The 15,056-nt window shown below is 39.7% G+C and overlaps 1 protein-coding gene across 11 annotated transcripts in view; it reads right to left on the bottom strand.

The window, feature by feature from the left end:
• The window catches only part of Cpeb3 (cytoplasmic polyadenylation element binding protein 3), a 191,832-nt gene that overhangs the window by 83,164 nt on the left and 93,612 nt on the right, over positions 1 to 15,056 (bottom strand). For 9 of the 11 annotated variants that reach the window (XM_060388741.1, XM_060388720.1, XM_060388740.1 and 6 more), the window contains one exon: positions 3,586 to 3,609. The exons of the other annotated variants lie outside the window; for them this stretch is intronic. In XM_060388741.1, the coding sequence (XP_060244724.1) occupies positions 3,586 to 3,609 (24 nt within the window). The remainder of the gene's footprint in view (positions 1 to 3,585; positions 3,610 to 15,056) is intronic. 11 annotated transcript variants of the gene reach the window in all.

Consider the following 15,056-nt stretch of genomic DNA (forward strand, 5'->3'; position numbering starts at 1 on the left):
TAATAATTGAAAAATATAAAGCCAAATTCTTCTGCATAGATGAGTGCTATTTCAAAGTAATCCTAGTCAATAAGCATTTAATTTGACAATTCACAGAGCATACTGTTCGGCACAAGTCACACTGTCCTCAAATAGCTTATCTTCAACTGAAGAATCAGGGTACAAAGAAAAGACAGGAAGAATACAAGATGTTAAGTAGAGGAAAAGACTGTGTATAAGGCCACTGAGCAGGGCTTCTTAAAAGGATACAGCTTGGCAGGGCTGGAAAGATGGCTCAGCAATTAAGAGCACTTGCTGCTCTTGCTGAAGACATGGGTTCAGTTTCCAGGGGCTCACAACCATCTCTAACTCCAGTTCCAAGAGGACAGATGTTTGTTTTTTGTCTCTGCTGACACCAGGCTGATACAGGGTATACACATGCACACACGTGCGCACACACACACAGAGAGACAAAGACCTATGCACATAAGTTCTAAAAATGAGGTAATGAAAAAAAGAAAGGAAAAGGCTTGAATTTGGTTCACACTAGTGAATTAAGACTTAGAAGAAAGGATGAGTGGTCAGTACGTGACAATGAGCAGCGGACAGCAGAGCACACAGATTGGTTAGAGAAAGAGGAGTGAGAAGAGACGCTGCTGCTGGTAAGATAGGGAGTACTAGATCACAGGAACCCTCAATGGGGATGGAGAGTGTCAGGCAGAGTGGTGTTTCCCAAACATGGGGCAGCAAAAATGAGAGCAGCTGAGATTGAGGGAGCCTAAGAAACTAGAGGCAAGTCTGGGCAAGTGGGCTCCCGTCTACTGTCCAGGAGGTCTGCCTCAATTGAAAATGCTATATTCCCCGCTCCTCACTGCATTTTCTACCAACATGAAACATGTATGGTACAAAACGGTGTTAACAGGTATTTCTAGGATTTCGGTTTTTGAAATTAAAAATAAGGAAGGCAAGGGCTGGAGAGATGGCTCAGTGGTTAAGAGCACTGTCTGCTCTTCCAAATGGACCTGGGTTCAATTCCCAGCACCCACATGGCAGCTCACAACTGTCTGTAACACCAATTCCAAGGGATCTGGCACCTTCACACTAACACACATAAAGCAAAAGTTAAATAAATTTTTAAAAAGTGCTGGAGAATGGCTCAGAGGTTAAGAGAGCTCGCTGTTCTTCCAAAGGAAGGCAGAGACAGAAATGTCACTTAGTGATAGGTCACTTGCCTGATGTATATATGAGGCATTAGCTTTGAGTTCCAACATCAAAATAAAAAAATGGGAATGACCAAAAAGTCATGGTATTTATTTCTATGGACTGAAAGCAATCAAGTTGCTCTGGTCTCCACTGCACGTGCTGGGACTGCTGGGGTGCACCACCACATCCCCTTTCATTCTGTACGGGGAACAGAACCCAGAGCTTCACGCAGGCTAGGCGAGCATTCTACCAACTGAGCTACTGCCCCAGTCCAGCACTGTGGTTTTCTTATCTGAAGGTGCTGATGTCTGCATGTAGGAGTTCTTTTTTATATTATGTGTAAAATGTGCCTAAGATAAAAAAAAAAAAAACTACATTGAATGTACTATGAAATTATCAATATTTCAATTGAAAAATATTTTTTATATCTAGGTAATTTTCTTCACTGTATATTGGTAACGTGGTGACCAGGTTTCAAGTTCCTAAGCAAACGAGGACAGAACTCATGACATGTGAGTATGAAGCCATCTCAGTGAAAATGGCTATGAGCACATTTCTCCTTCTATGGCTTACAGTAAAATTTATGGTTTAACTTGTTAGGAAGGAAGAGCTATAAATTAGGTAGAAATTTTCAAAACTCTGCATCTATTTCATGTGACTAATGCCACAAAACCCCGGGTAAGTCACATTGCTATTTCAATGCTGTTTTTGTAAATTTTAAACATTTTGTGTTTTGAAAGGTATGATCTTAATCTTAGTTGGGTTAGAGTCCTATAATTAAACTATTACTTATTCCTGCATAATATTTATATTTTAACCTCTATTTCTGGTTTGTTGACAATAAAACAATTTTGAGGAAGATGTACTTTACTGTATAAAGAATACAGAGCATTTACTGAATAGAGTCCAATCAGTCAAACTGTCCTATTGTTATACCCTTACGGCAGATGTTGGGAGCGGAGAAACTTAATCAGTGTACTCAGCTAATAAGGTGGAAAATCTACAATGACATAAAGATAGGAGATGTGATTAAAGTTTCTTTACTTTTATGATTAAGGTACACATAAAATATATCTATCCACTATCATCATATTATTTTAAATATGATCATGTTCAAATATGATCACAGGCAAGTGATCATGCCTGGGATCAGGCACATGATCTTGGCTGAGGAAGTTTTTCACAAAAGAAGCAATTATCTATCATTTGTAAATTTTCTGGTTCTAAAGAAAAGCAGTTATGTTCTATAGATAAAACTTATACAAATAAAAGTTATTTTATACTAAAAAACAAACACAGAAATATACTTCCCCAAAGTAAAAGTGATTATAATTAACATTCCATCATACATACATTAAATTTAGCCAATATTCATTTATTCAATAAATATTTACTATGTAATAAATAATAAAATGTTATCAATCTACTATCATTATTTTCTCTTTACGACAAGCAAAGGCAGAGGTATGCTGACAAAAGGTAAACATTAGCAAATATGAAAGAGAGACAGAATCTGATTCGGGTTCTAGCTTTAGCCTGAAGTCACACAGCAAGACAGAGTCACCCTCCTCGCTTTTGCAATGAGCAGAGGTCAGACCTCACATTTGTGGAATGCTTAACAGGCATGTGCACCTTTTCTTAAAACTAGAATTTCTGAGATTGTGACGTTGGCCACGATTGGTTCTATTACCTCGTAATTTGCAGATGAGGAAACCAGATCTGAGTCAAGTGACCCCAACCCAGGTCTTTGCCCTGTGCCCCACCCTTCCCATCTTCTAGGCTTCCTCTTGCTATTTCTTCAAACCATTTGTAGACATACTCAAGGGGTTACAGCATTACACAAATGAAAGTTATATTAATTAGTTTAGGTTTTACAGGGACTAAAGTAAATTTTGTGGTACCTTTTTAACACACACACACACACACACACAAACACACACAAATTATACCTTGGAAGGGGCCTTAAAATGTAAGCTTCTCCTATCCTTAGGAGAAACTTGTCTTTGGATACAACAAAAAACCCCCACTCATCAACAACTTTATAAGATCAAAAATTCCCCCAAAACTTATCCTCCACCCTCTTAATCATATGAAAAGAACATAGAAATACAGGGCAAAAAAATACATACACTTGGCCTTTATTTCCTCGTGTTCATTCACAAAAATCCAAACAACAAAACTTCCAGATAAAGTTGTCTTTGCGGTATCTTTATTATGATTTAAAAAATAAATTACCAATAAGCAAAAAATAAATATAATAAAATAATTACTTTTCTAAAATAATTAAGCTAGAACATCAGCCCATACATTAATTACTGTCATACACACAGACATAAACACATACAGACTCATACTTACTCACAGTTTGGCAAGCAAAAGATCTCATTAAAAAAAAAAAATTACCTCGTCTCCGCCCATAGCTCCTGGCTGCATGTAAACACAGAAGAAAACCATGGGTATTTGTATCAAAATGGTAAATTTAGAAATTAAAAAAAAAAAAAAAGATGTTCACACAATGTTTTCTAAATATTCTTGAAATTGTAAGTCTGGAGAAACTGTTCAACTTGACTGTTAACACACCGGATTGGGGAGGGAACCTTCAACTCAGCTGGCTGGGCAGCAGCACAGAGTGTGCTGAGCTCCCTGAGACTGGTAAGGATTATATTGGCTATGTTGGGGCAGGCCTGTCCTCTATGTTGGACACAGATAAGATCTCCTTAAAAATAACTTGTAAATCTTCATTTGAACCTTATGTTGCTATCAGACATCACTCAGGAAAAATATTATTCTAAATAACCAAAAGTTGTGATATATGGTGGGCATTTCAAACTTCTTACTACACACACACACAGACATGCTTCACAAATGACCTGAAAATGTATAAAAATTCTTTTTCTTTAAAGAATCCATTTCTGTGAATTTTTTGTGTATATTTACATGTGGACGCACATGTGTGCAAGTGTGTGTGTACATACATACGGAGTCCTGAAGCTCATATTATGTGTCTTCCTTAACTGCTCACTTTATTTACTGAGGCAAGGTCTCTTGTTGAACCAACAGTGTGCTGAGTCTGACTAGTCTAGCTGGCCAGCTTGCCCCAAGGAGCCTGTCTACCTCCTGCGTGCTCTGACTACAGGCGTGCATACTTGGCTTCTAAGCAAGCAGCCAGACTCCTGTCCTCTCACGCTTTGACAAGTGCTTGAATCTACTGAGCCATCTCCCCGCCTAGCTTCTGTAAAATTCCTAGCAAACTTTCTCTTCCTCTCTCCATTTGTTTTCCACATCATATCATAGGTCATATCATAGAAGGGAGAAATGCTACGTTTTACATCTATAAAATGAAAAGCAGAGTTAGAGTTAGATCCAGGCTCTGGATTTGCTCACGAGGGTCCATAATAACAGAGCTCTGAAGGTTGCTCTTCACAACGCAGCTACTGTTTAACGCAGCTGGACTGTGGTTTCACTTATCACTAGTTATCTACAGTGATTTCAGAATGGAAATATTTCAAAATTTGGAACCTCCAGTTCTATAAAAATAAATGAGAACTTAAACTGCATTTAATATATTTTTGAAGCATAAAATGCCACAAAATTCACTTACACTGAAAAAGGATCATCATATGGAGTAATAAATAAGAAAAGAAAATACATTCCTTGAAGCCTCCAGACTTTTCAACATCACTGAAGCCACTCACTAGTATCATTGCTTTCCACTTTTTTTTTTTTTTTCCTAAGACAGGGTTTCTCTGTGTAGCCCTGGCTGTCCTGGAATTTACTCTGTAGACCAGGCTGGCCTCGAACTCAGAGATCTGCCTGCCTCTGCCTCCCAAATGCTGGGATTAAAGGCGTGTGCCACCACCACTTTTCTAACTCACTATCACCTCCACCTTTGTCCTCTTTACTTTCCCTCTACTGAAAGATGAGAAAGAGTTGCCCAGTTCGGGTCCTAACCCCTCCCTCCCTCATTTCCCCAACCCTACCTACAACCTGCAATGAACAAATCTCATCTGAATTTACACAGCTATTACTGTTCCCATCATTCCACACGGGATGAATTCCAAAGAGCATATAAAAGGACTTACTCTTCGATTTGGAACCAAATCAAGTGTCACGAGTCATAGTTGGCTTCCTAGTAGGACCCCAAAAGAGCTTGCTTAACCCACAATAACATGGGCAAATCAGTACTGATGGGTTAACATTTTGAACAAAGTGAAATAAATTTGACATCCTATCCTTGTTCCTTCTTCTCATTCTCAGTGATGTCATGTTGTCTGGCACAGCACTACACAAGCTCTACTCAGAGAGAAAATGGAAGTACTCTGTAGTTCAAGATTACTCAGTGTTCTCCCTAACAACATGTCCCGCCACCATTATCTCTGATTTTGGGACAGATGCACCATTAAAAAAAAATCTGATTAGAAAGACTACAAAAACCAATGACTACTGGCTCTTAGCACTTCATGGACAGAATAAATGAGAATGCTGCTCACTCAGATCTGTAGCAGCCAAACATCTGGGTACACAAAGTGAATAGATCCAGACAGGCTTTGGGGGATAGGATGAACGCTTTGAATTGAGAGAGGGGAAGAGGTGCAAAAGACCTCTATTGAAACTTCCATTAAAGCTTTCTTTTAAAGTTCACCCTAGTCTTCTCATTTTCCATTTGTAAACAAAACTGTAAATGGGTTCCTAATGGCAGGACAGCATACAGAATAGACAAGCAATTTAAGAAGCAATCTGGCACACTTAAACTCACTGAGGGTTCCACCTTGGTCCAAAACAACATTTTCTCTGTGATCCCTATGGTATTTTTATTATAGCAGCTACAAATGAATGCTCACTGTATGTTTCACACCCATTAATATGATTTAATGTAACATCCAAATTTATGGCTTGTTTTTCTTGGTTGTTTTTTTTGCTTTGTTTTTGTTTTTGAGACAGTATATAGCTCTGCTGGCCTGGCACTCACAGAGATCTGCCTGCCTCTGCTTCAGAGGTACCTCTGAGGATTAAAGATATGTGCCATCATGTCTGACACAACAGGCACAGCTTTGTGGTGTGTGTGTGTGTGTGTGTGTGTGTGTGTGTGTGTGTAACTCTACTACAGACTTCTCCAACACAAATGTTGTAGCTGACACTGTTATGGTGTAACGTCAAAAGTCTGGGTTTGGGAGGATGGCTCAGTTGGTCGAGGGCTTGCTACACAAGCATGAAGCCCTGAGTTTGAGTTCATAGCATCCACCTAAAAAGCTAGACATGACCACACATGCTATAATCAAATCACTGGGGAGGCCAACAAGCCTAGCCAGATTGGTGAGACACCCTGTCAGAAAAACTAAGAGTATGAGAGAGCAACACATCTGATGTCAACCTCTGGCTGCCATACACATTCACAGACACATGAACACTTGCACAGGCACATACACAAGACTGGACATCAAGCTGGCACCGAACAAGCCAAGCCTCTTAGAGTATACAGTCAAGGGAGAGATAGGGCATGACATGCTTTGATAGTCTGTAGAACACAGGCCAATGCTGATGGTAATTTAAAATTTGATAACTGCTTCTGAGAGGACTATTTGTGAACAGTCCTTTCCATTACAGAAAGGTAATGAACACTGAAGAACTTGGAAATAAAAGGAAGTGCTTTCCTCTAGAAATATATAGAACTTTAAGGAAGATTGTTGAATATAAAAACTTTAAATGAGGGAAGGGAGAAATGATGTAATTATATTATAATGTATAAAGTAAAGGAAAAGAATGGAAAAACAAAAACTTGGTATCAGAAAGCATAAAACGACCTACGTAGAACAACAAAAAGGACCAGGGAGACACTGTATATAGACACTTCTGTAGGAACATGGGCTAATATATTCCCTCCTTTCTTCATTTACTTTGGCAACCACTAAACTATTGTTTACAGCAATAAACACTGTACCACTTTAGAAAAAGAAGAAGAAAAAAAAGGCTTGTAGTGCAAGCCATTAATCACAACTCTCAGAAGGCAGAGGTAGGTAGCTAGAGCTCCGGGATTTCAAGGCCAACCTGCTTGATATGGGGAATTTCAAGACAACCTGGGCTACAAGTAAGTCCCGGTCGCAAAACACAAAACAAACAAACAGGTGTGTGTGTAGGGGGTGGCTGTAATCACAAATTCAAAGCTATCCTGGTTTACACAGCAGATTCCAGGTCAGCCGGGGCTGCCGCCACCTCTCATGCTGGGATTGCAGGTGTGCACAGCCACACAGGCACGACTAACCTTTGGCTGTATTAATACATCTATGACTGTATTAATACAGTAAGGTGAAATATTTTTCTGATTACTCCAAGAACTAAATTTTTAAAGTAGTGCTGAGTATTAGAATACCCATAACTTGGTGCATGCCAAGAAGACACCGAACTATACCCCTATCCCTGTGTGAGGTCATATTTGTGTGGTGCATGTGATTTTGTGTGGGGCCAGAAGATACCGTGGGTGTCATTGCTCAAGTATTGTCCATTGGCCTAGAACTTGTCAACTGGCTGGCCAGAGATCCATGTGAATTCACTTGCCTCAGCCTCCCCATAGCCAGCACACAAACTCTACGACCATACCCTGATTATTTACATGGGTTCTGGGGATCAAACATAGGCCGTGTCTGGCAGGACAAGCACTTTACCAGTAAACCAGCCCTGAATCTTTTTAAAATTTTTATTATTTTTGGCTTGTATGTACAGAAACGGGCTTCCCTCTGACATTTTCAAGCATGTATGCATAATACCTTGTTTGGTTTGCCACACTGGCCTCCTCACAAACACTGTTGCCTTCTGTTTTCACAACACCATCATTCCATTATTTTCTCCTGTTCCTCCCTCCTCCTTTCCAGAGACACATTCTTTTCCTCTTATAGTGCCCGTTCTTCCTCTTTGGTAGGGGTGATGTGTGTGTGTTCGTGCATGTGTGTATATTCCGCATGAGAGGAAACATGGTATTTGTCTTTCTAAGCCTGGCTTATTTTATTTAACATAATGGTCTCCAGATCCGTTCATTTTCCTGTGTGTCATTTCATTTGTCTTCATAGGTGAAGTTTCATTTTGTATATGTACCACATCTTTAAAATGTGACTATATAGCCCTGGTGGTCCTACAGCACTCTATTATAAGAGGCTGGCCTCAAACTCAAGAGAGTCTGCCTGTCTCTGCATTGCTGGGAGTAAGGACTTGTGCTATAACGCCTGCATACCACATTTTCTTACCTACTGTCGGACACTTAGGCTGGCAGTAATAAACATGGATACAGAACAGTGTCTGTGGAACGCTGACTTAAGACTCCTTTGAATATGTCTATGTATATCCAGGTGTGTTACTGCTAGGTAATTGCTAGATAATATATACGGAAGTTTTAGGTTTTTAGAAACCTCCATATTGATACACAAATTTACATTCCCACCAGCAATGTACAAGGGTTTTCCTCACTCCTTTGCATATGTCCTTTATTTGAGGCAGACTGACCTCAAACTCAAGGTGAGCCTACGTCCTCTGTGCCTCTAAAGTGGCATAGTTACAAGTGTGAGTCACACAGCAGGCTACTGTCATTTGTTTTCTTGATGACAGCCATTTTGACTGGGGCGAGATAAAAATCAAGGCAGCTATAGCTTACATTTGTCTTATGACTCAGGATGTTGAACACTTTTCTGGGTATTTATGGGTCAATTGCATGTCTTCCTTTAAGGTGAGGTGTGTCCATTCAATTCATTACCTCCTTAATTACTTGAATGAATTTGTTAATTTTGTACAAATTCTAGACATTAGTCTCCTGCTGGATGAACAGCTGACAAACATGTTTTTCCTATTCTACAGGTTGTCTCTTCACTCCGTTGATGGTCTCCTCGGCTTTATAAAAACGTCCTAATTTCATACAATCCCACCTGTTAACTCTTGGGATTATTTCCTATGTGGCAGGAGTCCTTTGCCGAAAGTCTGTGCCCATACACTCCTCTGTTTTCCTAAGCAGTTTGAGAATGGCAGACCTTAAGGTCATTGATCCACTTGAACATTATGCTTTTTTGTTTTTTGGTAGAGTGAAAGATAAGGGTCAAGTTACATCCTTTTACATATGGATGCCCAGTTTCCCAAGCAACATGTTGTGAAGAGCTGCCTTTTTATATGTATATTCTTGACATCTTTACCAAAGATTAGGTGGTTGTACTATGTGGTTTGTTTGGTTTGAGACCGAGATGTCATGTAGCTCAACTCATGTTAAACTCCCAATCCTTGTGCCTCCACCTACAAAGTATTGGGGTGACAGGATGACACCATTATGCCTGGCTTCCTACTTGTTCCCGAGTTCAAGCCAAGTTTATATAGCAGTGATCCATGCTATCTTCAAACGCATGACAGGGTCTTACTAAGTAGTAGTCCAGGCTGCCCTCGAACTCACAGCAATCCTTTTGTTGTAACTTTGAGTTCTAAGACTAAAGCTCCACATCGCGCTTGACCGGAGTCTGGGGCTCTGTTCTATCTACACATTGTTTTTGAGCCAGGACCATGCAGTTTTTCTTAGTATAGCTCTCTAATATGGTTCTAGATGGAGTATTGTGGTACTTACAGCATTGCTCTTTCTGTTTATAATTGGTTTGTCTTTTGTGCTCAGAGGAATTTCAGGATTTTTTTTTTCTCGTTCTGGGAAGAATGCCATTGGAATTCCTATGATTTCACTGAGTTTGTAGATCATGTTTGGTAAGACAGTTATTTTCACAACATTACGTCTGCTAATCCATGAACACAAAGGAGCTTTCTATCTTCAACTACTTCCTTCAGTGAATTTGACATTATTCTGGAGCAATGGGTGCCACAGTGCACAGGAGGCAGTGGGAGGACAGAGATGTGGATTTGTTCTTTCCTTATGTATTTCCATGTATCCTGGGGATCGACTGAGGTCACTAGGATTGTATAACAGGAGCCTTTCTCCACAGAGTGATCTCACTAGCCTCAGTTTCTTCCATGTTTTAAAGTTGTCATTATAGAAATCTTTGGTTAGGTTTATTCTAGTGTTTTAGGTTTTTTGTTTTTGTTGTTGTTTATTAAACAGTCTCACTGTGAAGCCCTTAAACTTACTATCTAGAGTAGACTGGCCTGGCCCTCAAGAAATCCTCCTGTTTCTCCTTCCCGAGTGCTGGGGTTAAAGGTGTGTTTCACCAGGCCCTGCTCTACATCTTGATTTTATCCTGCTACTTTTCTTACTATGTTTACCAGCTTTGAGTTTCCTGAAGAGTTTTCAGAATCTTTGAAATTATTATTTTTATTATGTTGAGACAGGGTTCTCTGTGTTTCCTTGGCTGTCCTGGAACTCACTCTGTAGACCAGACTGGCCTGGAACTTAAGAAATCCACCTACCTTTGACTCCTAAGTACCGGGATAAAAATATTTACCACCTATGCTTAATTCCTGAAATTTAATCCCTAACTATCAAAAATTATGTATGTATTTAATACATGTATGTTGAGTGTTTTGCCTACATGTATGTATGTACACTACATTAGCATTTGGAGTTCTTGCATTAATTTTGTAGCCTTACTAATAAATATATTTGTCACGTTTTATTTTATGCTGTTTAACATACATACCAAAGTTACCATAAGGCAAATTTCTACTTGACCATTTTCCTTCTAATCTATCTCAAACAAACATACAAAAAGCAAAACTCCCTTGCTTACTGGGTATGACAAAAGAAGCCTGTGATCCCAGCATCTGGAAGGTGATGGCAAGAGGATGAAGGTTTCAAGGTTATCTTTAGCCACTCAGCAATTTCCAGAACCAGCCTAGATATCTCAAAAAACAAACCAACCCTTAGAAACAATTATTTTTTTAATTTTGAAACAGGGCCTCAAGTAGCCATGGCTGGATTCAAAGTCACTATGCGATGGAGGAACCTAGAACTTCCAATCCTATAGGCACTCACACCCAGGGCATCCCATATGCTAGGCATCCAGTATGCATTCACTGTACCAACAGATCTACATCCTCAGACCAGCAAACGCTGTGTCTTCAGTGGGCAAGTGAATTTTTAAAGGATTTATTATTGTTGTTAGCTGTGGGCATATGTGTATGCACATGTGTTTGGGTGCCCTCAAATGTTGGAGGCCTCAGATCCTCCTGGAGCTAGAGTTACAGGCAATTGTGAGCCATCTAACATGGTAGGGGCTGGGAATAAAACGTGGGCCTCTGAAAGTAAGAGCAATATGTGTTCTTAACGGCTGAGCCATCTCTCTCCAGCTTGCAACAATTTGTTTTTGAGACAAGGTCACACTGTGTTGTCCTTACTGTCCTGGAACTCGTTATGTAGACCAGGCTGGCTTCTAACTCAGAGCTCGCCCTACTTCTGTCTCCAGAGAGATGGGATTAAAAGTATGTACCAACACACCTGGCTCACACATTTTTTAAAAATCATTTGGGTAGGCAACACACTAAGTTACAATCAATGGACTGGGAATGTAGCTAGTGGTAGAGTACTTGACTAGCATGCATGATGCCTGTGTTCAGTCTTTGCTCTTGTGCACGCACTCAGACAGTTGGCGTTTGGCCCAGTGTAGTTGCACATACTTTTGCCTCACCACTAGGCTGAGGCGGGAGAATCAAGAGTTGCAAACCAGGATGCCAAGACCTTGTCTCAAAGAAACAAAAACAAAAGCCAGAGCATCTGTTTTCAATAAGCCATCTTCTCCAGACCACTATGTCAAAACTCTCATGAAATCTCTTCAAACTTGATAAATCTTCAATTTCTGATTATTTGGGACAGTCAGTACTTGCTAATTCTATAATTCTGAACCCCAATACAATGTAGAGAATTATAAAACAAAGAGTAAACCAACACATGGATACTGACATGTTCAGGATTCAACAGCAGCAATGCTGGGCCCTTTGGTCAGTGTTCCATATCCCCTGCCTACTAATGGGGCTTCGCCCAAATAAAAACAAGGGCTCCTTCAGAGAAGAAAGTTACCAAAAATAACATATTTGGGAGTTTGGGAACAATTCCAGCCACAAAAAAAGCTCATTTCTCCCATATCTGACCTGGCTCCTAGCCTGAATAAAAGCTACTTTCCACCTGGCTGAAACATACCCAGTATGGAGAAATGTCAATATTAAAATTACATCCCACAAATGGATAAAGTCATGCAGCATTTGTCTTTCTATGACTTATTTCACCTAACATGTTTTTAAGGTTCATCTATGATGTTGCTAATGATGAGATTTCATTTAATTAGAGTGTGTGTGTGTGTGTGTGTGTGTGTGTGTAGGTGCACACATGCACCCCAGTGTATTTGTGTGTAGCTCATAGGACAACCTGAGGAACTGGTTCACTTTTCACCACGCAGATCCAGGGACTGAACTCAGATTGCCAGGTTTCATGTGTGTGTTCACATTCATGTGTTCAGGTGCACATGCATGTGTGTGCACATGTATTTGGAGAACAGAGGACAACCTTAGATGTCGTTTCTCCTCTGGTACCATCCACAGTTTCTTGTCTTTTCTCTCACTGGCCTGGGGCTCACCAATTAGGCTAGGCTAACTAGCCAGCAAACTCCAAGGTTCCAACTGTCGCCACTTTCCTAGTGCTAGGATTCAGCGCATGCTATCATACTTGGCTTCTTGTGTGGGTGGTGGAGACTGAACTCCTTATGCCTGTGTGGCAAGAGATTTACCAACTGAGCCATCTCCCCAGCCCCTGGTATCTCTGTATCCCCTCGCCCAGCCCCTGGCATCTATGCTCCCTTCCCACCAGTACAGGATGACTTTATACTTGTTCTGTAGCTCAGGCTGGCTTGAATTTATGATCCTCCTTCCTCAGTCTCTTGAATTTCTGGGATTACAGCCCTGTGCCATCAACCCTAGCAATAATCAGATTTTCAAACACTTTCATCACAAAAAAATGATAAATGTGAAATAATGAATATGATAATTACCATGAATTTTTACACTATACAATGCATACCAGTATTGAAGCACCACAAAACATCACATCACATGTAAATGTTCATTATACATATTATATCCATGAAAAAAATTACACATTTTTTTGTAGTCATCGATGTAAGCACAAAGGTTTAATTTCTTTATGTAATGTATATGGATGGACACACTTTTCTCTTCAGCAACACTGGGAATCCAACCAGAGCTTTGCTCATGACTGGCTACTGCTTTATCACTGAGCTTCAGTTACAGCCTTAAAACATTTTGTGTTTTCTTTACTGAGTTATAATTGGCATAGTGAGAGTTCTTCTTTGAAATGTTTACAGACTAAGCTCTGAGTTGTTGTGTTTTTTTTTAAGTTAATTACACATGTGGTGAATGCTGCAAACAGGAAGTCCAGGCTATACTGCTTACATAAGTGTACAAAGCAAACAGGAAGTTCACAGGGAACAGTCAGGTCCCTGAACTAGTTGGTTCCTGTGTCTCTACTGTGAGGAAGAAAATCAACTGCTGTTACTGGAGGGATTTCATACACACAAGCAATCTCTTCCAAAACCCATTAAAATCACAGATGATTTCAAACTTAACTTATTTATAATGTTCAATATCAAGCTATGTAGATCAGGCTGGCCATTCTAGTTTTTTTTTTTTTAAAGAAAGAATAATAGTCATATAGTAATAAAAGAAAAGGTATTTTTTACAAAGATACTGAATTTGTATGCTTTTGCTAAAATGCTTAAAAGTGCATGCTTGCGTACATACGTGTGTGTGTGTGTGTGTGTGTCTTAATTATTTAAAGCAAAAAGAAACACCTTCAAGGAAGCTCTGTTCCTGGTTCCACCTTGTCATCTTGGTCAAGTCCCACACAGCTTCTTGAATGACAGTTTATGTACCTGTGAAGACTTACCCATAGGTACTATCCTGTTACATTCCTTTAAGGGAAACACACACCCATGCCTTCAATCTCTCCTCTTAACCCTTGTGCTTGATCCCATATTAAAACATCTTTATTAGATCCCAACTTGGTAGCACAAACAAACAAACAAAAAACAAATCAGGCCTTTTAACAGTGTTTCTCTTAGAGCATCTATCCAAACCTATTTCAAATATATGTTAAACATCATATATTTCCCTAATTACTATTTGACCATCCACTGATGACAATGTGTTCACATCACACCGGTATCTTAATTCCTAATTCTGCTCAGATTTAGGAAGAACAGCAATTAGAGATCTTGCCTACCAAATTTTCAAAATCTCAAAGACAGTTACTTTGGTTTTTAAGTCCCAGAAAAATTCTTTCACTATCATATTACCTTCTGAAATTATTTTCTGCTGGATGTGGTGGTTCATGCCTTTAATACTAATATTCAGGAAGAAGAGGCAGGTGGATTTCTGTGAATTCCCAGGCTAACTGGGGCTACATAGCAAAACTGTGTCTCAAAATAAACAAATAAATACAATATGAAATTATTTTCTTTGCTCGTCCATAATTACAATCTCACCACTCTGGAGGTGGAAGCAGTAGAATTATCAAGTTTAAGGCCAGCCTTGGCTATCTAGCAAACTCAAGGCCAGAATAAGCTATACGAACCCATCTCAAAAAACAACACAGGGTTGGAGACATGGCTCACTCCCTAAAAAAGCAAGCCATACAAGCACGAGGCCCATGTAGAAGTCAAGCAGAGCAGCATATGTCTATAAGCTTATCACTTTGGTACAGGGAGTGGGGCGTAGGAAGAGGGAAGAGACAGAAGGACCACTGATGCTTACTGGCCAGCCAGTCTAGAGGAACTGGTGAACTTCATGTTCTGTGAAAAACGCTATCTCAAAAAATGTGAGGAGACTGATAAAGATACAAATACAAATACAAATACAAATATATACAATCCCACAAACATACAAAAATATTTTCTTAGAAT

The sequence above is a fragment of the Meriones unguiculatus genome, chromosome 1 (genome assembly GCF_030254825.1).
Source record: "Meriones unguiculatus strain TT.TT164.6M chromosome 1, Bangor_MerUng_6.1, whole genome shotgun sequence".
Classification (NCBI taxonomy): Eukaryota; Metazoa; Chordata; class Mammalia; order Rodentia; family Muridae; genus Meriones; species Meriones unguiculatus.